Below are 25,233 nucleotides of genomic sequence, written 5' to 3'. Positions count from 1 at the left end.
CTATGGCCCGCGATGCCATTGTCTGAAAAAAAATTGGCCCGGGTCCAAACGTAATTGCCGACCCCTGGCCTAAAGTATACAGGCTTAGCATCTAAGTTTTACTTTAGCCTTCTACTTGATATGAAGCATATTCAAATTGTTCACGTTTTTCTTTGGTCTCAGTAGCACACTCATGTTTCCGCAAAATGTGTCTTCTTAGAATCCAAAAGGAATCTTTAACAGTGTCACCACATGGTCTACATTGTATCTAGTTGTTTTGTAGGAATAATACACTTGTATGACTTACCAGTGGGCCCCGGTGCAAGCATTTTCATTTGGCCCCCCGAACACCAACCCCACCCCCCGTGACACAAACACACGCACACAAAATTGCATGTGTGTGATGGAGATTCACCAAAATGATCAGAAAGGGCCATGGACAGTGGCTACCTGACTAATCATCGCTACCACCTGTTAAACTGAATTCTCCCAACTTACGAAACCGAAACGCCATAGAACAATTAAATAGCCATCAAGGAAAACACAGCAACCCATACGCAGTGGCGCCTACACAATAACCACACAATTGCTTAATTTAGCCTAACAGTGTGGCGCAACGGTCATATAGCCTTCCACAAAAAGGTCACAGAAAGTGCACCTCACATATGCCTACTCCATAAAAAAGCAGCCTGTAACTCACCCATTAGAAGTTCACTCTACGGGCCTTCTGTTCAGCAAAGTCATTGATGATATATGGTTGAAACCCAACTGCCTGGCTCTGCTGTTCTCTATGGAGAGTATGGCCAATCCACTCGATCGTTCTTGTCCCATGCTAGCCTACTCCTTAGGTAGGACTCAACGTCAACATTGCTAGCATCAACGCCAGCAGCAACATTCGAGGTGTTTAAAAAAAATATTCAGTTTCATTCATTTGGATTTAGTCTCCTCCTGTTCTCGTCTTTCTTTTCTCTTCTGTGTGCCACTTTTATTTACTAATTGCTGATTATTATAACTAAGCTACAACACATCCGGAAGTAGCCTCACAACGTAATGTAATCACGAATGACAGGAAGTAAGATCATTGGGATAAACACATTTTCCCCATTCCCAGTAGGCTTTGTTCCTTTGTAAAAATGTACAATAAATAAAGAAATTTAATAAGTTGCAGGTATTTTTTTTTTGATTTCTAACTCATATTGTAGCCTATGTTGTAACATCTGAACGTAAACACAATGCAAAAAATAAGGTCACCATGACTAATAGTTATAGGGTATCTGAGTGGTATGAAAATAGCTGTCAATCCCATTCAAAAGAATACACTGTAGTGTGAGGAAAAAAATATTGATATCCGAGAACTGCTGACGTGATCCCAGCTTATTTACAATATTGTGCAATGAGCCCGAGTACTGACGGGAGGGGGCCCATATTGGGAGTGTGGCAGTGGGCCCCCCTTCGCGCCTGGGCCCTGGTGCACCGCACCGGCTGCACCGTCGGTAGCTACGCCCCTGTGACTTATCAGTTTCCTTTCTAAAATATTTAGCGAACTCCATCCCCATCAACAAACTTACTATGACCAATGTCTTTGAAATTTAACGGTCTTGGTTTTATTAGGAAGACATAAATTCTGGGTGGATTTGGGCAAGCCTCAGACTCGTGGTGTGAGCGGTATCGGAGCGAAATTGGAGTGGAACAGAGCGGCCGCTCCAGCCTCAAAATTAAAAAGCGTTCTGCGCTCCAACAAAATTCCATCCACTCCTCGCTCACTCATGCTCCGCTCTGCTCACTAGCTCTGGATCTGTCATTTACAATCACTCATCAACCCGTCACTTTGTGTCAGAAATTAGCGGAGGATAAACTTGCCCTTACCACAGACTTTCTAATGAGGAGACACAGCACTCAAAAATTCCTCCATAGAAATGCATGGGGCAAGTTTGTAACGCCAATATGGCCGTTGTCTACACATATCCCACCCCTTCCTCGGCAAAACGTCGACATGTGAATACATTGAGTCAATCATGTGGTGTGAGGTGAATACATTGAGCCAATCATATGGTGTGTTGTGAAGACATTGTGCCAATCATGTGTTTTGAACTCGCCGCTGGAGCAAAATTGGTGTCGTGAAGCCTTGCGCATGCGCATTTCTGCTGAATAGGATTCCCGACGAGGGCCCAACAAGCGTTGCAATATGGCCGAGTGGAGGGACTAGCCTAAAAGGACTTTGCCCTTACGCATCTGTCTTGAGGCAGCATGCGGGCTATGTTATTACACACGGCATCTCGCCAGAATTTAAAAGAAATCTGTCTGACAAACTTAAGAATAACGTGTTTAAAATAAATGGTGCATATTTTGCAGAAAAATCAATGTCTCCTTGTTCATGCCCTTTATCAACAGCAGAAGACACCTGCACATTGAACATACACCAGGCAGAACGAGGAAACTAGGTGAGTAGACATTTTGGTCATTTTGGCTTTTTAGAGAGATCAATATATTATTCATCCCCATGGACTGACCATGTAATGCATTGACCATGTTAAGGGGCTTTGGTTGAGTGTGTGCAATGGTGGTAGTGCAAAAGTGAACAGTGCAGGGATTGAACAGTGCATTTAAACTTTTTATTGATTTAATGGTTTTCTAAGAAATGAAGTAATGTTATCAAACTGAACAATTGTAATTTTCAAATGCTGTCATTTTTAAACAGATGAGGACCTGAGGAGAGTTATAAAGAATCACAAAGCCAGTCTGAAGAGGAGGTTTGAGAACATATCTGAAGGCATCATCAAACCAGGAGCTGAGACACTCCTCAATAAGATCTACACAGAGCTCTACATCACAGAGGGAGAAAGTGAAGGGGTGAATAAGGAACATGAGGTTTGGCAGGTAGAGTCAGCATCCAGATCTCAAAACACAGAATACACACCAATCAACTGCAATGATATCTTCAAGCCCTTACCTGGACAGGAGAGGCACATCAGAACTGTGATGACCAAAGGTGTTGCTGGCATTGGAAAAACAGTCTCAGTGCAAAAGTTCATTCTTGATTGGACAAATGGGGTAGCAAATCAGGATGTAGATTTTATGTTCCCCCTTTCTTTCCGCGTGCTGAATTTAGTCAAAGGTGATCAGTATAGCCTTCAGAGGCTCCTTCTGGACTTCCACCCTGAGCTGAAGGAGCTGAATGATGGTGAAGGATACAAAGACTGTCAGGTTGTGTTCATCTTTGATGGTTTGGATGAGAGTCGGTTGACTCTGGATCTGGAACAGAACAGTAAGTTGTCTGATGTGAAACAAACATTATCAGTGGATGTTCTGATGACAAGCCTCATTCAGGGAACTCTGCTTCCCTCTGCACTCATCTGGATAACCTCACGACCAGCTGCAGCCAGTCAGATTCCTGCTCAATACATCGACCAGGTAACAGAAGTACGAGGCTTCAATGACCCACAGAAGGAAGAATACTTCAGGAAGAGAATCAGTGATGAGAGTCAGGCCAACAGAATCATCTTTCACATAAAGGCATCCAGGAGTCTCCATATTATGTGCCACATTCCAGTCTTCTGTTGGATTGCAGCCACTGTACTTCAGCAGATGCTTGGACAGGACAACACCCAAGAAATTCCCACAACTCTGACTGAGATGTTCATACACTTCTTGCTGATCCAGACAACTCGAAAGGATCAGAAATATCAAAAAAGACAAGAAACAGATAAGAAGAGGCTCTTGAAATCACAGAAAAAAATTCTACTTAAGCTGGCAGAGCTGGCTTTCAAGAGTCTAGAGAATGGCAACCTCATGTTTTATGAGGAAGACCTGAGAGAATGTGGCATTGATGTCAGTGAAGCCTCAGTGTATTCTGGCATGTGCACTGAGATTTTCAAGACAGAATCTGTGGAATCTCAACAGAAGAAGGTCTACTGCTTTGTGCATCTTAGTGTCCAGGAGTTTCTGGCAGCTGTGTTTGTGTTTCACTCGTATTTGATTAAGAACCTTGAAGCATTGAAATCCCTCATCAGTGATGAGCAGAGAAATGAACTCAACCCATCAATGTTATCTTCTCTTCAATCAGTACTAGGATTAAAAGACAACTTACATGTTTTACTGAAGAGTGCTGTTGATAAGGCTTTGGAGAGCCAGAACGGACACCTGGATCTCTTCCTTCGCTTCCTTATGGGCATTTCTCTGGAGAGCAATCATAGACTTCTGCAAGGTCTACTGAGCCGCACACACAACAGCTCAAATAGCATCAAGGAAACATGTCAGTACATGAAGGAGCTCAACAGAGAAGGTCTCTCTCCTGAACGATGCATCAATCTTTTCCACTGCTTATTTGAAATGAAGGATGATTCCATGCACAATGAAATTCAAAAATACTTGTCATCACCAAAGAACATCAAACAGAAGTTGTCTCCTGCCCACTGTTCAGCACTGGCCCACATACTTCTGATGTCTGAGGATGTGCTGGAAGAGATTGACCTGAAGAAATACAACACATCAGATGAGGGACGCAGGAGACTGATCCCAGCCATGAGGTGCTGCAGAAAGGCACGGTGAGTTTCTGATGGAGAGACTGTGCTAACTATAGCGACTAAATATAATGTTAAGTCACTATTCTACTACAAGCTGGGGTGAACCCAGACTAACCTGTTCTTTGACAGGCGTCAATGAGATTTTTTCCAGGGCCGTATTCACCAAGAATTTCTCAGGCTAAAAGTAGCTCCTAACTGCCGAATTTAGGAAAAACTCTATAATGGGTGTGTCCCTCGTAACTTTAGGACTCCTATTTTTTAGACTAAGTAATTCACAAAGCATTTTAGCCTTAAAAGTAGCACCTAAGTCTGGGACAACTTAAAAAAAGTCGAGAGGACTCCTAACTCGCTAAGACCTACACACAAACAATCCTAAGGCGCTTTTTGTGGCATTTCACGTCACGATGCCGATGTTTTGAAATGAACATGCGGTTCCAGCAGCTGTCAATTGCGAGGGAATAATTGTGCATTGTAATTAAGGGATGCAATAACGCCACCAACAACCAAAACCATTGCATGGAAACTAAATGTAACGTTTTATTGTGAATCAAATTGTTTCTCCCAATGTAGGCATATGTGTCTTCTTAAAGATTCATTTAAAACCTGTTGCAAAGATACTGCTTCAAACTGCAAAGATAGGCCTACTGTATTTCATTATGCTACTAGGCTACAGTATTTGCTTTGTGTTACTCTTTATTCGTTTAGGCTGTTTATTAATCATCATGCATCCTTCATAGCACTTGTGTAGTGCACTCACCAGCAAAGACCTGTCACCTGTGGTCAAAAATATCCAGGCAACACTCAGGTGTGAGGAACCACTGCAGGTTTATTCACGATACCAGGAGCAGGTCACTAGCAACAGCATGTTCCAGTAACACTACTCAAAGTTCTCTAGGGCGAAGCCCCATCTTATACATGTTAATTACATTGGTAATACAAATCACATGAGTACAATGGTCTTTTCCAAAAATCCTCATACATGCAGAAATACAACAATACATATACACTTCTTGGACATAGCATGTGATCCATGCGCCATACGGAAGTCATGGGGCTACTCCAAGTAAGTAGATAATTGGTCAATACAATACATATACATCCTTCAGCATTCTCTTGCCATAGTCTAGTTTCTGTCGGGATATTCCTAATATTACTGCCTCAGGCAGAATACCCTTAACTCGTGACAAAGGGGGTCGCATGACCTTTATTAGAAAATCATGACATGGAGAGAGCAAATGACAGACAAAGCAAAGTTGATGCACAGTATTGAATGTATAGAAAGCATACAAAGAATATAAGAAAATGAAATGTTAATCACTTCTATGTAATAAATGTTAGTAATCCAAAATTTCTCCTTCATTTCCCCCCTTTGGGGCTTAAGGCCACAAAGAAATTTTAGTAATCAAAAAGAGATAAAAAAAAGAAAAATCCAATTTCCAATAACATCATCCAAAAAAATTTCCGGATCATCATATCAGGGTAAAACTCATTCCACATTTCAATATCATTCTATCAAATATTTTGTCCAGTTCTATTTATCCAAACAGAATCCATTAATGTTAACATAATATTCAAGGACGAACCACCTAAAAATTGTTCTATCCCTGTCACACGTACTATGTTAAGGCAATCTTTACTAGTACACAGTCGAGATGCAGAGCATGCAGAATCATCAGAAGTCCTGTAGGGAAAAACACACATTTGAAAAGACTTTTCTTGGCACACCCAGCAGGTCTCATTCGTCCCTGCTACAATTGTTCTAGCTTGGAAAGCCAGTTGACAGGCTTTATTAGTACCACAGATCTCCTCCTCTGGAGAAGTGGGCATAATCAGTAAGTACACACAGAATAACAACACTAGCCCCACTCTACTCCCAGTTACAAAACAACAAAAGCTCTATTCTATCTTCAACAGCAGAGCTGGCTTGGGTTTTTAGGCCCTCCCCAGGTCACTGTCCAGCGATGATTAAATATCTAGCTAAACTGGAAATAAAACAGTGCTAGTTTAATGTATACTGATATCTTGTTTCTACTTTTAATATCCACCACTGATTTGGATGATGGATGGTTGAATCCACTAATTTTAATGGACACTGGTGTACCACACTAATTGATTTCCCTACCCTAAAAGGAATGACTTCACATGTGTACTTAGTAAAATGTGTAACAATCAGAGCATACTTCCCTTCATTTGCAGTCCAATATTTTCTAGTTGTAATGCAGGTTAAAACAGCAGGATCTTGCAACACTTCCCTTATCCCCGATGGAACATATATCCAAAGGCCTACTGGCGAAGTTTGCCAAACCTCCGCTGGTCAACCTCAAGCATAAAGTCACAATCCGTTGAGATAATGTTCCGGTTCTTTCACCACTCTACAGTGTGACAAATGAATCCAAGAGTATCTTTCTGCAATTCTCACTGCGGTAAGTGTAGACAACAGAACTTGATATGGTCCGCGCCACCGTTCTTCATTCCAGCGTTTTCTTCAAAAGTCCTTAACAAGCACCCAAGAGCCTGGTTCCACTGGGTATGTATCCAGAAAACTTTGAGGCAAAGTCAACTGCACCTGTTAAGAAACAGAAGAGATAGAGCAGCAATCAGTTCTCGCATGTAACCAGACAAGGTACCAACTACATTAGGATTAGGTATTAGGTAAACCTGGAATTGGCATGGGACGGGCAGGCAAAATCTCAAATGGGCTTAACCCTTTTGATCTTGATGCACGGCCTCTGAGGTAGAGGAGGACCAAAGGTAGACCAGTCACCCAATTCCATCCCAGTTATAGTAGTTATTTTAGTCAATTTATCTTTCAACATTCCATTAACATTCTGGCCATATTGAAAACATCTCCACAATTACAAGGCAATATTCATAACTTTTGCATTTTGTCAATTGAATAAAATCCATCATAATATGTTCAAACGGGCCTGATGGTGGTGGGCGATGACCTCCTTGGGCTCTCACTGTGGGTGCGGTGTTATGTTTAAGACAGGTAATGCACCTATCACAGTAAGCAGCTGCCGTGGTGGTGAATCCTGGTGCAAAATAAAGTTGTTCTATTGTTTTTACCATAGCTTTTGCACTTGCATGATCTAAACCATGAGTAACTTTAGCAACTATATGAAAACATGATTTTGGTAAAACAGGCTTGCCTGTTGGAGTATGTAGCCACAAATCATCATTATTCTTTTTACAATTTTTCCATTTTCTTTTTTCTTTTGTATCTGCCAATTTTTGTGCTTCTTTTAATGCTTGAACTGATGTCACTGTATCTGGTATTTGCAAATTCAAATTCAAAAACAATTGTGTTTTGTTCGAAAGTCTTAAAAACTCTGTTGGTATCTCAACTCCCCCCTTCGCGGCACTTTTAGCAGCCGAGTCAGCCCTCTCATTACCAAGGCTGACCTCATCAGCGCCTCTAGTATGCGCTGCACACTTAATTACTGCTACAGCAGAAGGAAGCTGAATTGCCTCCAGCAACAATACAATGAACTCTTTATGTTGTATTGGTTTACCAGTAGCCGTAAGAAAGCCTCTTTCTTTCCATATTGCTCCATGGTCATGAACAATTCCCCAGCAATAACGACTATCAGTGTATATGCAAACAGATTTTCCAGCTGCCAACACACAAGTTCGAAAAAGTCCAATCAACTCAGCAGATTGGGCAGAAAAAGTTGGAGGGAGCGAGTAAGATTCAACCACTTCAAATTGATTCACCACAGCGTAGCCACTCCCTACCTCTCCAGATTCCAAGCGTAATGAGGAACCATCGACATAAAAATTAAGTCAGGGTTAGTAAGGGGTTCCTCTGATATATCAGGACGAGGTTTAGTTACTTTTAGTCTTAAAATTCCTTGTGAATACGGACCCAGACTTTCCTGCAGAGCAAATTCAGAGTTAGTCTGGGTTCATGTGTGAAGATGCACTACACTGTTTTAGAACACCGTTTTATTTGAATGAGCTTCTGCAAATGTGCTTGTCAGTAATAGTCTGCAAGTGTGGTTAATTGGGCCACACCCACTCTGGTACACTTTAAAAGGGTTTTGGTTTAGGCAGAGATTTGTACATTGATGTGTAATACCCATTTTATAAAAAATAAGTATCTTTACTGTTTAAAAAATGCAAGATGGTGTACACTTGATGTAGTTTGATGTTATGAATTGGGAAATTCCATCTTCATTACAGGATTGTGGTTGATGGTGTGCCACAAATAAATTACTTATATGTATACACTTGTCCTCTTATAACATTACAAATCTTTCAGGTGTGTGTGTGTGTGTGTTTATGTATGTGTATGTGATTTGGCATGGGAATGGTCTGCGAAAGATCACTTGATTGCGTTGATTTATCAGGGCACATTGTATCCCTTACATTTATCCATCTCTGCAATATTTTGTCTTTATTTGTGTTGTTATGCAGACTTGCTGAATGCAAACTCTCAGAGAAGTCCTGTGGAATTATGGCTGCTGTTCTACAGTCACCAAACTCCCTGATAGAGCTGGACCTGAACCACAACGACCTGGGGGATTCTGGAGTTCAGCTTCTCTCTAAGGGACTGTCTAGTCCTAACTGCAAACTGCAGACATTAAGGTTGGTGTTAAACATGTCTTTGTAAAGGATTATTATTAGGACTAGTGTGGCACATTATGGTTTGGTTGCTGTTTTATATGTGTCTTAAGGCCTGTCCAACCCAAGTCCAATTTTTCGGATGAAATTCACACAAAATTAAGCAGATTAATAAACACAGTTATTCTAATTAGTCTGTACTCACTGAGGATGAAATGAAAATGAAAATTAATATGAGATATGTCTCATTAGGCCTATATGCCAGTCACAAAGAATATACGTTACATCAGACTTTCCCAGGTGTTCAAGAGTGAGAACTTCACCACAGACAGCTTTCCCCACCTCTTACCACCTAACCATCAGTTCACACAGGGACGTCGTTAGACCTATTTTAGGGGGGGCTGAAGCCACCCTAAGATGATCAAAAGCCCCCTAAAAATATATAGTAATAATATATGCGTCCAAATTTACATCCATTATTATTTGTTGAATAGCTCACGGAGTACTTATCTCACATAAATCAAGATGTCAAACAAAAGAGCGGAACCGGAGCTTTCCAATGATATTAGCGGCTAGGTGCTGTAAAAAATAGTTCGCGTGAAAACTAACGTTGGGCATACATGACATTTCATCATATTTCCATTCACAGCACACAGCGCTTCGTCCATCTCCACCCATTACTGTCGGTGGTATGCAGTATCTCACAAACTCAACGCATGCTAAATCATATAGGCTATCAGAATAAACAGCAGACCTTACCGAACACAATGATATGAAGCATTCTTTTGTACAGTAGCCGTTTCCGAGTTTTGAAATTGCAGCAAATTTCTACATGGTATCCAACTTGCTGAAATTCTAATGTAGCCTAATAACAGCCCAAAATAATGAACTTGCTTTCCATATCAAAGAATCAAAAGTTGATCATGGCATGCACAGATCAACTGTGCTTTTGAATAGATATTTCTACCAGCATGCTCTAGGTGACATGAATGCAACAATCATGAGACACAAAGTATTTTAACTTGACATAAAGGCTGACATAATATATATGCATGTCTGATCACATCATATTTTCCCAGATATGGGTATCCTGTTGTCTTGAAAACGATATAGCCTAGCATAATAGAGGGCCCTTACAATGACCAAAGACCTTAGTAGTAAAATTACACTGAAAATAGCCTAGGCCTCAAAGGTCTAATTTGATATTTTACAGTAGGTGCTATTAATTGAAATCCCTAACTTCACAACAATTCATGAAATGTGGGGTGATGACAGCCACCACCCCTGCCACTGGCAAGATAGGCCTACAATATCAGTCCCCGCAGACTTAGGTGCTATTTTAGGTCTAAAATGCTTTGTGAATTACTCTTAGTCAAACAAATTAGGAGTCCTAAAATTACGAGTGACACGCCCATTATTTTTAGGAGTTTCTCCTAAATTCCCCAGTTAGGAGCTACTTTTAGCCTTAACATTCTTTGTGAATATGGGCCCAGACTGAACTGCAGAGCAAATTCAATGTTAGTCTGTGTTCATGTGTGAAGATGCACTACACTGTTTTAGGACACTGTTTTATTTGAATGAGCTTTTGCAAATGTGCCTGTCAGTAATAGTCTACAGGTGTGGGTAATTGATTAATGGGGCCACACCCACTCTGGGATAGCCTGGCGGGCCATCCTATATCATTGAAATGTATAGTCTGGAATCGAATCATTCACCTGCTTAATCCAAGGGGCGGGCAGAGAATTGTCTTTCAAACTGCCTAGGCATGCAATAGGCCAGCGCTACGACCATATCCGTATCCGATCGGCAAAACGGCAAATACATCCTTCTTCGAAAGGAATGACTTAAGTGCATTGTGTTGCTCTACTTTCAAAGAAAAGCACAAGTCCAACTCCTCCAAAGTTGACGCCAACGCCGATTCAAACAACCGCTCTTCGTTCGCCATAGCCACCTTCCTTGTTGTTCACCGTCGCAGGACTGTCATTATCCTGTTAAGCCCGCCTTAAGACTCTCTAACGAAATAGAGCGCTGTGATTGGAGAACATCCACGGTGTTAAGCCAATAGAAATTCCTATGGTTCGATATTAGACGTACAGGCTGAGCAAATTAATTTGCCGCCGCTAGGGTGCGTCTAGATTTCTAGGCTAACACTTTAAAGGGGTTTTGATTTATGGCAGATATTTGTACATTGATGTGTAATACCCATTTTATAACAGTTTGTTAAATTAAAACAAGTATCTTTACTGTTTAAATGTACTGTACTGTTAAAATGCAAGATGGTGTACACTTGATGTATTTTGATGTTATGAATTGGGAAATTCCATCTTCATTACAGGATTGTGGTTGATGGTGTGCCACAAATAAATTGCTTATATGTATACACTTGTCCTCTTATAACATTACAAATCTTTCAGGTGTGTGTGTGTGTGTGTGTGTGTGTGTTTATGTATGTGTATGTGATTTGGCATGGGAATGGTCTGCGAAAGATCACTTGATTGCGTTGATTTATCAGGGCACATTGTATCCCTTACATTTATCCATCTCTGCAATATTTTGTCTTTATTTGTGTTGTTATGCAGACTTGCTGAATGCAAACTCTCAGAGAAGTCCTGTGGAATTATGGCTGCTGTTCTACAGTCACCAAACTCCCTGATAGAGCTGGACCTGAACCACAACGACCTGGGGGATTCTGGAGTTCAGCTTCTCTCTAAGGGACTGTCTAGTCCTAACTGCAAACTGCAGACATTAAGGTTGGTGTTAAACATGTCTTTGTAAAGGATTATTATTAGGACTAGTGTGGCACATTATGGTTTGGTTGCTGTTTTATATGTGTCTTAAGGCCTGTCCAACCCAAGTCCAATTTTTCGGATGAAATTCACACAAAATTAAGCAGATTAATAAACACAGTTATTCTAATTAGTCTGTACTCACTGAGGATGAAATGAAAATTAATATGAGATATGTCTCATTAGGCCTATATGCCAGTCACAAAGAATATACGTTACATCAGACTTTCCCAGGTGTTCAAGAGTGAGAACTTCACCACAGACAGCTTTCCCCACCTCTTACCACCTAACCATCAGTTCACACAGGGACGTCGTTAGACCTATTTTGGGGGGGCTGAAGCCACCCTAAGATGATCAAAAGCCCCCTAAAAATATATAGTAATAATATATGCGTCCAAATTTACATCCATTATTATTTGTTGAATAGCTCACGGAGTACTTATCTCACATAAATCAAGATGTCAAACAAAAGAGCGGAACCGGAGCTTTCCAATGATATTAGCGGCTAGGTGCTGTAAAAAATAGTTCGCGTGAAAACTAACGTTGGGCATACATGACATTTCATCATATTTCCATTCACAGCACACAGCGCTTCGTCCATCTCCACCCATTACTGCCGGTGGTATGCAGTATCTCACAAACTCAACGCATGCTAAATCATATAGGCTATCAGAATAAACAGCAGACCTTACCGAACACAATGATATGAAGCATTCTATTGTACAGTAGCCGTTTCAGAGTTTTGAAATTGCAGCAAATTTCTACATGGTATCCAACTTTGGGCTGAAATTCTAATGTAGCCTAATAGCAGCCCAAAATAATGAACTTGCTTTCCATATCAAAGAATCAAAAGTTGATCATGGCATGCACAGATCAACTGTGCTTTTGAATAGATATTTCTACCAGCATGCTCTAGGTGACATGAATGCAACAATCATGAGACACAAAGTATTTTAACTTGACATAAAGGCTGACATAATATGCATGTCTGATCACATCATATTTTCCCAGATATGGGTATCCTGTTGTCTTGAAAACGATATAGCCTAGCATAATAGAGGGCCCTTACAATGACCAAAGACCTTAGTAGTAAAATTACACTGAAAATAGCCTAGGCCTCAAAGGTCTAATTTGATATTTTACAGTAGGTGCTATTAATTGAAATCCCTAACTTCACAACAATTCATGAAATGTGGGGTGATGACAGCCACCACCCCTGCCACTGGCAAGATAGGCCTACAATATCAGTCCCCGCAGTCTTAGGTGCTATTTTAGGTCTAAAATGCTTTGTGAATTACTCTTAGTCAAACAAATTAGGAGTCCTAAAATTACGAGTGACACGCCCATTATTTCTCCTAAATTCCCCTAAATTCCCCAGTTAGGAGCTACTTTTAGCCTTAACATTCTTTGTGAATATGGGCCCAGACTGAACTGCAGAGCAAATTCAATGTTAGTCTGTGTTCATGTGTGAAGATGCACTACACTGTTTTAGGACACTGTTTTATTTGAATGAGCTTTTGCAAATGTGCCTGTCAGTAATAGTCTACAGGTGTGGGTAATTGATTAATGGGGCCACACCCACTCTGGGATAGCCTGGCGGGCCATCCTATATCATTGAAATGTATAGTCTGGAATCGAATCATTCACCTGCTTAATCCAAGGGGCGGGCAGAGAATTGTCTTTCAAACTGCCTAGGCATGCAATAGGCCAGCGCTACCACCATATCCGTATCCGGTCGGCAAAACGGCAAATACATCCTTCTTCGAAAGGAATGACTTAAGTGCATTGTGTTGCTCTACTTTCAAAGAAAAGCACAAGTCCAACTCCTCCAAAGTTGACGCCAACGCCGATTCAAACAACCGCTCTTCGTTCGCCATAGCCACCTTCCTTGTTGTTCACCGTCGCAGGACTGTCGTTATCCTGTTAAGCCCGCCTTAAGACTCTCTAACGAAATAGAGCGCTGTGATTGGAGAACATCCACCTGGCTTTGACCTCTGGTCTCCACTCTTCTTAAGCTCATGTCAGTCTGCCTGAGGTTTGTCCTGTTGAGCTTTAAAAAGGCAGCTAATTGCCTGATTAACCCTTTGCACCTGGCCAGAGGCAGGCACAGACACCTGGGGGGCGGAGCTTCCTAACGCACTGCTCTTAGGTGGTACCGCCCATCCAATACTATGCCTCTCATCTGCCTTTGCTGGCCTGTCTGTAGCCATGTGGGGCACTGATCCCCGACAGAGCCCTCACAGTGGGATGAAAAAGTTGCTAAAAAGGCTACAAGCTGTCATAACAGTTCAGTGTAGTAAAGTTAAGTCGTACAGTCACTGAGGTCGATAGTCACGTATCGTAAACCTGCTTACCAACTTACCAATTACCAACCAATTATTTTGAAAATTCTAAAACAACTATGTTTTTTAACACTTCAAAATAACATTTGATAAATGAACCTTACATTTTTCAGTAACCATAGGTGTGTAGATTTGAACAAAATCTAGTTTGGTTCTTACCGGGGCTTTTACTGCCTGAAATATCCTTTTTTTTTTAACCACGCTCGGAGTTTAGTGCTGGGCTGGTGGGTACCTATTCCCAACACACGGTTAGCCTGAGAATTCATGTCGCAATTCAAAATTCCACTGGAGCTCCAAGCAGATTTGTACACACAGTCTTACAAGACTGATACACTTATGGTGTGGGTGCTTGCGTTTCTTTAGGAATCCGTCTTGGTTTGTATAGAAATGAATATTAAGTGACATACACGTAAGAGGTTGGTCATACGGGGCGGTTGGTAATACGTGACGTTCGAATATTCTTTTCAGGACGTGGCAGTTGCTTGAGGGAAGTTAACTTTCACGTTAACGTTGAAGTCATTTGGTGGCTGAAGCGGTAACTGCAAGTGCTAAATAGATCAGCAAGAGAGTATTAACACATCCCGGTACAAACATCTTGGGAGCTGTTTACTGTCGATCGGGAAGGACAGAGAAGAGGGGGTGTCTGCCATAGTGAGACTAAGTTAACGTTAACGTTACAACTTGGTGGACATTGGAAAAGCCTCGAGTGGAAACCGTTAGCCTGGAAGCTCATCGCTCGCGTAGCCAACCTTCCCAACTCAACAGCGATTCTCAGGGCAACGGTCGCCTCGCGTCTTCCCTGCCCACCAGTGACCAGTCTCCGCTGCTGGTCCTGCTAAGAGGTGTGTTGTGTTTGTGTGTCGCCTCAAATGTACTGTAGCCTACGGTTTGTTTTACACATTCTTTTAGCGACCTAGTGGAACAGTCAACGTAGACTAAACCTAACACGTAGACTAGTTAACAAGGAGTATTTTTTCTTGAAAGAAAAGTCGATCTCCATGGACTGAACCTGATGGCCTCAACCGATTGTGTTTTGTGGTTCGACTGCACTGCGCTGGCCTACAGTATATCATATGTGACGTGTTAAGTTGAAATCTTCACTCCGGGATTTCATGACATATCTGGTGTGTACAGGCTTTTAATTATAAAATGCCCCCCCCCCTTTCTCTCTTTCTCTCTCAGACTCAGCAAATGTGGTGTGTCAGATGAAGGTTATGTTTGTCTGGCTCTGGCCCTGATGATAAACCCCTCCTGTGTGAAAGAGCTGTATGTGAACAACAATCATTCTGGAGGATCAGCACAGAAGCTGTTATCTGCTACACTGGAGGATCCTCACCGCAAAGTTGAAACACTTCAGTATGTAATCTAGAGAACCAGAAACATCAAGTTGTAGTCTGGATTTATTTGTTTATTTAAATTGTATGTGTGTTTATTTATTTATATACATACATACATACTTACAAGGGTAAAAATTTCACGGCGGCCACGACAGCCATGGCCATCGATGCCCCTTGCGTTTGCCGTGATGCCCCTTTGAAAATCAGAGGTTTACAGGCCACAGTGGCCTTGGTGCCCCCTTCTTTCAATATTTTGCTTTGCGTCAGACTAATAGCTATTTTTATTTAGCCTATAGCCTGTCAAAATAATCTTAGCATTCACAGCGCAAATTAATTTTGTCTTTTACGCAGTGGAGTGAAAGAAAGTGCGTCCAAAATCACCCATTCTTCTCAGTTGAACTGCTCCCGAAGTAGCCTACTCATCACACAGACATCAGAAGTATCACATCACATGAAAGAGCTTTTTTTCAGCTTTTAAACGATGTTAGCTGCTAATTGCTGTGGTGAACGGTTTGCGAGGAAAGTAAATATTATAAGGGTAAGGCTATTTGCACCCCTGGTACAATTAGCAGTGTATGCTCTTCGTACCCTGGTGCAATTAGAAGTGAATTATATTCATACCCCGGTGCACACAGCAATGTGTCCTATTAGTACCTCGTGTGGTACAAATATCAATGTATGCTATTCGTACCCCGGTGCACACAGCAATGTGTTGTTCTATTAATACCCCGTCTGGTACAAATACCAGTGTATGCTATGTGTACCAGTGTATTTATTCTGGCATATTGATCACACAATGTAATAACTAGATGTACCGCAGAGCGGTACAAAATATGACCGCCGCCCAGTCCAGGACATTTTTTCCACAAAAATAAGTCACGCTTGTCAAATTGTGTTCATTTCCTAATTTGTTCCTTTTTTGTGTGTTTGTAATTGAGTGTGTGCAGAGTGTGTGGTTGTTTTTGTGTATATGTGTTTTGTGTGTGTTTTTGTGTGTGTGTGTGTGATTAGTTCATAGATTTCACATGTAAAATACATTTTATACAACCCCACCCCCATCTTGCCTGTTCATAATTCTGAGAAATTCTTGAATTGTGTGCATGTACGTGTTTGTGTGTGTGTGTGTGTATGTGTGTGTGTGAGTGTGTGTGTGTGTGCGTGCATGTGCTTGTGGGTGTGCCTGTGTGTCTGCATGTGCATGCTTGCATACATATGTCTACTGTGTGTGTATGTGTTATACGTATGTTTACTGTGAATTTATGTGATCACTTGATTGTGTTGATTTATCGGGGCACATTGTATCCCTTACATTTATCCATCTCTGCAATATTTTATCTTTATTTGTGTTGTTATGCAGACTTGCTGAATGCAAACTCTCAGAGAAGTCCTGTGGAATTGTGGCTGCTGTTCTACAGTCACCAAACTCCCTGACAGAGCTGGACCTAAGTCACAATGACCTGGGGGATTCTGGAGTTCAGCTTCTCTCTAAGGGACTGTCTAGTCCTAACTGCAAACTGCAGACATTAAGGTTGGTGTTAGAAATATCTTTGTAAAGGATTATTATTAGGACTAGTGTGGCACATTATGGTTTGGTTGGTGTTTTATATGTGTCTTAAGGCCTGTCCACACCAAGTCCAATATTTCGGATGAAATTCACACAAAATTAAGCAGGTTAATAAACACAGTTATTCTAATTAGTCTGTACTCAATGAGGACGAAATGAAAATGAAAAAAAAATGCAATAATAAAAAAAAACATTCGAAACTGTCTCGTTTGATGTGAAATTTCGTATGCAATAGAGTTCCTGACCAATTAAATAATGGCTTTTTATAGGGTTCCGATGTCAGCAATGTCATAAGTAGAATGACAAGCAGAAAAGGCTGACACAATGTATGATATTGTATTGTATGATATTGTATATGAGATATGTCTCATTAGGCCTATATGCCAAAGTCACAAAGAATTTACGTTACATCAGACTTAGGTGTTCAAGAGTGAGAACTCCACCACAGACAGCTTTCCCCACCACCTAACCATCATTTCACACAAGGACGTCGTTAGACCTATTTTGGGGGGGCTGAAGCCACCGTAAGATGATCAAAAGCCCCCTAAAAATATATAGTAATAATATATGCGTCCGAATTCACATCCATTATTCTCTGCTGAATAGCTCACAGAGTACTTATATAAGTTTACTTACTTATAAAAGAGCGGAACCGGAGCTTTCCAGTGATATTAGCGGCTAGGTGCTGTAAAAAAATGGTTCACGTGAAAATTAACGTTGGGCATACTTGACATTTCATCATATTTGCATTCACAGCACACAGCGCTTCGTCCATCTCCACCCATTACTGTCGGTGGTATACAGTATCTCACAAACTCAACGCATGGTAAATCATATAGGCTATCAGAATAAACAGCAGACCTTACCGAACACGATGATATGAAGCATTCTTTTGTACAGTAGCCGTTCCCGAGTTTTGAAATTGCAGCAAATTTCTACATGGTATCCAACTTTGGGCTGAAATTCTAATGTAGCCTAATAGCAGCCCAAAATAATGAACCTGCTTTCCATATCAAAGAATCAAAAGTTGATCATGGCATGCACAGATCAACTGTGCTTTTGAATAGATATTTCTACCAGCATGCTCTAGGTCAGTGGTTCTTAACTGGTCTGGCTTTGGGACCCACAATTTCCCATGTTCATGAAGTCACGACCCATATATATTTTATAGCGTTTTTATAGCGGTGTGTGTGTGTGTGTGTTTGTGTGCGTGTTGTGTGTGTCCATGTACTGTTGTACTGTGTGTGTGTGTGCGCATGTGTAGTGTGTGTGTGTGTGTGTTTATGTGTCTTTGTGTATGTGTGTTTTTATATGTGTGTGTGTGTGTGTGTGTGTGTGTGTGTGTGTGTGTGTGTGTGTGTGTGCATGTGTGTGTGTCTTTATGTATGTGTAGATAAATAAAGCAAATCAGGGAACCACCTACTCTTTGCGATATGTGCCATGCGATCTTTAACAATCATGGTGAGTCAGGACCTCAATTTAACATTCATGCAAAGGAAAACGTCTCCTGCAGTACAGTGTCCCTGTCACTGCAATAGAACATTGGGATTGGTATTTGTTTGGTGGCTTTTGGCCACAGGGAAGAGTGCCACCTACTGGCCAGCCACCAACACCACTTCCAGCAGGAACCTACTCTTGCAAGGAGGTTTCTTATTAGGTACTTACTAAGCCTGCTTAGCTTCAGTAATTCAGCAAAGTCAGGGTATCTGCTGGTCTGGCTGCTGGCTAAAAACAAAAGGTGAAAGGCATATATGATTCTAACCGTCTCACTGAATTGCATTATGCACACTCAATTCTCACTGGTATCTGCTAGACAACAAGTACCAAAACATGATTTCACTAGTTCACATTCCTGAATTTGCATAAAGACATAAAAGCATAATACATAAAAGCATAATAGAAAAGCATGTTTGGCGAGGTCTCTGGCCATGGTCCTGAAGGGCTTCGCGGAATCGTGCCGGAGTCGACTGCGCAGGCAGGAGTCGGGCAGGATTCCGCCATACACCCCAAAAATTGCATTTGAAGATGAAGGACCCTATGGCAAGAACCACGCTGAGCAAATTCAATGGGAGTGCGCGAGGTGCGCTTCCTCAGATCAGAGATTTGATCTGATATATGAGTGATAGGCGTTGGAGGACCACCGGCCGAGAGTTTTGAGGGCTTGATCGGACAGACCGTTATTTGCCGCAGTGGTGGCTGCACCAATCCTAAAGAATAAGTTAAGTAACGGTCTGCTGGGATTCCGACTTGCGTTAGAACAGCTTTGAGCTGCATTTGAAAACAGAAGCAAGTGACAGAGCGTCCGTCATCTGTATCAAATGGGGGATCTAATGGGGATGCGATAGAGGAACGACTTGAATTAAGACAGCCAGGGGCGCCTGTCGTCTATGGCAGATGGAGGTCTAATGATGATGCAAATGCCAATCTATGAGTTGACACGCAAAACAGCAAACTTGTTTGGCAAGATCCCTAACCAGGGTAAAGGAGTGCTTAGCGGATTGGTCAGACCACCAGCCGCGGTGGTAGCTGTACCAATCCTGAAGTAATGGGAAGCTTGAGAGCTAACTTAACAGGCATGCACTTGCACACATAACATGCACTTAACATGACATGCAAGGCAATGAGCTAGCAGTTGCAGAGCTCGGGGTCAGTGCAGGGGAGTACAGCTTGCAGTTGCAGAGCTCGGGGTCAGTGCAGGGGAGTACAGCTTGCAGTTGCAGAGCTCGGGGTCAGTGCAGGGGAGTACAGCTTGCAGTAGCGGAGCTCGGGACCAGTGCAGTGGGAATAGAGGACTGATGTAGTTGCTGATGCTCATGGCATGTGATTCGAAGATTTGTGAGTGATTCATAAAGTTAACATTCCAAATTACAAACTACAATTCTGCTGTTTGGCAAGATCCCTAGCCAGGGTCATGGAGTGCTTTGCAGGGATCTTGCAGGAGTGTACTGTGCTGGCAGGAATCAAGCAGGATCCATGTCATGTGATCACCCCAAAAATTGCAACCCAATTGAAGAGACCCTGGCTAGGACCGTGTAGGCTATAGATAAGGTGATATGAAAGGTATCTAAGGCGCCTAGAGTATTCTACTACTCGGGTAGACCGTTATTTGCCTGAATGAAACCTAAACGGTCTGTGCCAATACCAATATGCGTTGGTAGATATCTGAGTTGCCCTTAAAACCAATGAGGGTTTACAGGTTTCTACTTTGCTGTATTAAGTTTGTAGAGAACGCTGAGCTACCTAGCATTATGGTAGCCAATCTAGAGAGTAAATATGAACCTGTAGCAAACACTTTAATAGAGGCAGTTTGCATTCAAGAGCATGAGAAGAAATTTAGAGAATGAGAGCAAGCGGCTAGGCTGGAGTAGGTTAGGCATTGACACATAGATTAGTACAAGTGAAGAGCCTGAAGAGCCATCTTGAAGCTAAAACTGATTAATGGATGTTAAGAAACCCATGCTTGGCAGAGTCTATGGCTCAGCCAAATTGCTCTGGGGGGATCGTGCAGGAGTCACTGTGCAGGCAGGAGTCAGCAGGATCCGTGTATACAGCCCAAAGATGAGTGCAACTAAGGCACCTTAAAAAAAGGAAGCAAAAGGGTTTGTAAAGAGCAAACATGAAGAGCGGAAAGAGAAGATTGACCTGGGTGTGATCTGGAAAACATTGTTAGAAGGATGCGGTGACCAGTGTTTCCCACAGAATTGAATTCCAATTGTGGTGGTTGCTTTGCAGAATTAACTTGAATGGAACAGTTTATCAAATTAGCACAGCGTGGTTATGATGCTAACCAGATTTAAGCACAATTTAATACAACCTGGAAAATCATTGTTTGGTGGTCAATGTTGATATTGTGGTAGGCCGCTACAAATAAGTCAATGTATGGGAAACACTGGGTGACCCCATGGGTGGTGGCACCAATCCAGGGAAAGAGGGGTGAGGGAGAACCAGGGACGCGGTCCCTGGCTGGGGAGGAGACACGGGCACGAACGCGGTTCACGCCGGCGGGAGATGATGGGGAAAGGGAAAAAGGTAGCGACGCGGTCGCTACAGGGGAGGGGGAGGAGGTTGCACAGCACCCTGGGTCTGCAAAGAGAAGAGGCTTGATTAGCTGGAATAGAGAAAAGAGACCGCAGTAGTGGAAGGCAAGGTAGAGGGCTGCACGCGGGCACCCATAACTTGCTGGGTTGACAAAGCATGTTGCACAAAGGGAGAGACGCCGGAGGAACGGAGCTCCACACTACGGCGCAGGTGCTTGGCTGATTGGCTAGCGGGAGGGAAAGAAAAAGGATTGAGCTCAACACTCTGACTGAGGACAAGTTTCAGGAGAAAATCGGGAAAGTGTTGGCCTTGATTTGAAATTTAAACATACATTCTTAAACATTTTAGCCAACACCTATCAAGCAATTCAAAATGAGCAAATTACATTTAGCCACCAAGTACAATGGAGACGATAGTAGTTGTAGGCTGTTGCTTACAACATGCTTGATGATACAGGCCTAACACCCCAGGATAGTGCGTATAATTACATAGAGTTGTGATAATTGAGTTTGAGTAATCCAGGGATAGCAATAGCGCCAATTTAGCAATATGAGGTGCTATGGAAACCAATTAAAATACTGTAGCTAACAGCAAGAAAAGTGGTGAGCAGCACATTATTAGAGAGGATTCCACGGAACAGCAGAGCTACACGCTGGTGTAGGTGCTTCCATGGTCAGCTAGGAGTGTAACAGAGCAAAGCTACACGCTGGTGTACCTGTGCTCCCATGGTCAGCTAGGGAAGGCTTTAATATGCTGGCACTCTCAACACAGAGGAAGGCGAAAAAACTCCCAAACACTTTAAAGGAGAAAAAATTCCTTCCTTGCCCTCTTAGCAATGAGCGACAGAGCAACAGCTCCTGTGTATCAGCTGCCTTACGGCCAAAGCCGGCATTGAGGTGGGGGTAAAAGCGGCAAAACTGACCTCAACTCCGCATCTCACACACACTGGGACTCCATATTTGTGCATGTCTGGATCAGAATGATACCAGATTGTTGCGGCACAGAATCTGGCCGAATGACAGTTCAGCCTGGTGTTCATTAAAGGTTAGCATCATGAACACCGCAGCGCAATGCGTTCAATACTAATGCATGTTAAACTGTTCTTATCACAAATCAAATGCCGAGATAAGACTCTTTAAACAGGCAAAGTGGTAGCAGTCAGCAACATGTAGATGTGTTAGCTGTAGAACGCAGCTGAGTTTGTTAGCTGTTTGTTATGTAGGTCTACTACTGATCTTTAATGAGATAGAAACTCGTCACGGCAATTGAGACTTTAAAGTTATTATTGAAATAATGTAGCAGGAATTAGCCTACAAGCTAAGCTAGAACCCACTGCATAGCCCACGGTGACACACACTGACTAGCAGGAGTAGGCTAGTCAGTAGCCTACTAAAATCAAAACAGTAGGCTAGGTAATTTTAGCTAACGTTATACAATTACCCTTGGCAAACGGCAGCAGTTTGTAGCATAGTACCAACTTCATGTGTAGGCTAACCATTAGCCATCTGCAATGAGGGAAGCTAGTTGCTTGCTAAAACAAACAAAGTGGCAAGAGATGTAACGTGTTAGAAGTTACAAGCTGGGACCCATGCAAATCACGGAATACAGGCACATTGGCTACTGAAGCAAATTTGAGTGACAAACAACTTAGGATAGACAACACGTTGGTTAACACAATTCCAAGCAAACTTTACCAAAGAACCACGAAGGACTGGAAGCCTGATTTATCAGAAATGTCACGTCTATATAACATGGCCGCTTGCAATGTTCAAGTGTGATTCACGGGATATTTAGCCTACACTGACTTCAGTTCACCCTATGCCTCTAGACAAGCACTCCGTGAGCCTGTAACTATTAACACAGCCAATGTGACCGAAAAGTTGTTAGCTAAAACAAGTAAGGCAAATAGCTAAACAAGTGCCTTCATCTAGTAGGCTAGCCTACATGTTTGTGACATGTATCTCAACATTCAGCAGGAACGAGTGGGCTTTACAAACAGCTCTAATACAAAGCAACAAGATAAGAACTACCTCCCTGCAGTAGTTTCCCACGCAACCTAGACCATGAAAGTCTGTAACAGATAGTGGGCAGCAAGTTCTGCTTGAGACAAGCGAGCAAACCGGTAGTCACTGCGAGCGGAGTAACACCGATGCTGCAACTTCGGCAGGTAGACTGCGAATAAATAACCTGACTGATTGAAGAAGGAGGCGTGGCAAATTCCGTCACGCTCCTCCCGAACTTCCGTTTGTAAAACGCCATTAGTTCATAGATTTCACATGTAAAATACATTTTATACAACCCCACCCCCATCTTGCCTGTTCATAATTCTGAGAAATTCTTGAATTATGTGCATGTACGTGTTTATGTGTGTGTGTGTGTGTGTGTGTGTGTGTGTGTGTGTGCATGCATGTGCTTGTGGCTTGTGGGTGTGCCTGTGTGTGTGCATGTGCATGCATGCATACATGTGTCTACTGTGTGTGTATGTGTTATACGTATGTTTACTGTGAATGTATGTGATCACTTGATTGTGTTGATTTATCGGGGCACATTGTATCCCTTACATTTATCCATCTCTGCAATATTTTGTCTTTATTTGTGTTGTTATGCAGACTTGCTGAATGCAAACTCTCAGAGAAATCCTGTGGAATTGTGGCTGCTGTTCTACGGTCACCAAACTCCCTGACAGAGCTGGACCTAAGTCACAATGACCTGGGGGATTCTGGAGTTCAGCTTCTCTCTAAGGGACTGTCTAGTCCTAACTGCAAACTGCAGACATTAAGGTTGGTGTTAGACATGTCTTTGTAAAGGATTATTGTTAGGACTAGTGTGGCACATTATGGTTTGGTTGGTGTTTTATGTGTCTTAAGGCCTGTCCACACCAAGTCCAATATTTCGGATGAAATTCACACAAAATTAAGCAGGTTAATAAACACAGTTATTCTAATTAGTCTGTACTCACTGAGGATGAAATGAAAATGAAAAAAAAGCAATAATAAAAAAAAATAAAACTGTCTCGTTTGATGTGGAATTTCGTATGCAATAGAGTTCCTGACTAATTGAATAATGACTTTATAGGGTTCCGATGTCAGCGATGTCATAAGTAGAATGACAAGCAGAAAAGGCTGACAAAATGTATGATATTGTATTGTATGATATTGTATATGAGATATGTCTCATTAGGCCTATGCCAAAGTCACAAAGAATATACGTTACATCAGACTTTCTCAGGTGTTCAAGAGTGAGAACTTCCCCACAGACAGCTTTCCCCACCTCTTACCACCTAACCATCATTTCACACAAGGATGTTGTTAGACCAATTTTGGGGGGCTGAAGCCACCCTAAGATGATCAAAAGCCCCCTAAAAATATATAGTAATAATATATGCGTCCAAATTTACATCCATTATTATTTGTTCAATAGCTCACGAAGTACTTATCTCACATAAATCAAGATGTCAAACAAAAGAGTGGAACCGGAGCTTTCCAATGATATTAGCGGCTAGGTGCTGTGAAAAATGGTTCGCGTGAAAATTAATGTTGGGCATACATGACATTTCATCATATTTCCATTCACAGCACAGAGCGCTTCGTCCATCTCCACCCATTACTGTCGGTGGTATATCTCACAAACTCAACGCATGGTAAATTATATAGGCTATCAGGATAAACAGCAGACCTTACCGAACACGATGATATGAAGCATTCTATTGTACAGTAGCCGTTTCCGAGTTTTGAAATTGCAGCAAATTTCTACATGGTATCCAACTTTGGGCTGAAATTCTAATGTAGCCTAATAGCAGCCCAAAATAATGAACTTGCTTTCCATATCAAAGAATCAAAAGTTGATCATGGCATGCACAGATCAACTGTGCTTTTGAATAGATATTTCTACCAGCATGCTCTAGGTGACATGAATGCAACAATCATGAGACACAAAGTATTTTCACTTGACATAAAGGCTGACATAATATATATATATATATATATATATATATATATATATATATATATATATATATATATATATATATATATGCATGTCTGATCACATCATATTTTCTCAGATATGGGTAGCCTGTTGTCTTGAAAAAGATATAGC

The 25,233-nt window shown here is 41.8% G+C and overlaps 2 protein-coding genes across 4 annotated transcripts in view; both read left to right on the top strand.

The window, feature by feature from the left end:
- LOC143136476 (NLR family CARD domain-containing protein 3-like) overlaps positions 1-25,233 on the top strand; it is a 234,962-nt gene that overhangs the window by 20,495 nt on the left and 189,234 nt on the right. The gene's annotated exons all lie outside the window — the stretch shown is intronic.
- On the top strand, positions 1,373-23,940 carry LOC143130465 (NACHT, LRR and PYD domains-containing protein 3-like). Its single transcript, XM_076290160.1, has 5 exons — positions 1,373-1,472; positions 2,678-4,523; positions 8,922-9,036; positions 16,838-17,061; positions 23,745-23,940. Exons 1-5 carry the CDS (start codon positions 1,373-1,375, stop codon positions 23,938-23,940), a joined length of 2,481 nt encoding a protein of 826 aa, XP_076146275.1.

This window comes from Alosa pseudoharengus, unplaced genomic scaffold, assembly GCF_046254945.1.
Source record: "Alosa pseudoharengus isolate Yale_2024_CS ecotype anadromous, Long Island Sound unplaced genomic scaffold, YU_APseudo_1.1 YU_APseudo_1.1_scf_1, whole genome shotgun sequence".
Taxonomy (NCBI): domain Eukaryota; kingdom Metazoa; phylum Chordata; class Actinopteri; order Clupeiformes; family Clupeidae; genus Alosa; species Alosa pseudoharengus.
Note: the sequence above shows the minus strand (reverse complement) of the source record. Positions and strands in the feature narration are given on the sequence as shown.

Bases quoted from the DNA above. Each gene is read 5' to 3' on its own strand.
- LOC143130465 (XM_076290160.1), top strand. From the start codon at position 1,373: ATGAGCCCGAGTACTGACGGGAGGGGGCCCATATTGGGAGTGTGGCAG. The intron at 1,473-2,677 runs GTAGCTACGCCC...ATTTTTAAACAG, and splicing joins CCGCACCGGCTGCACCGTCG to ATGAGGACCTGAGGAGAGTT. The intron at 17,062-23,744 runs GTTGGTGTTAGA...GTTGTTATGCAG, and splicing joins TGCAAACTGCAGACATTAAG to ACTTGCTGAATGCAAACTCT.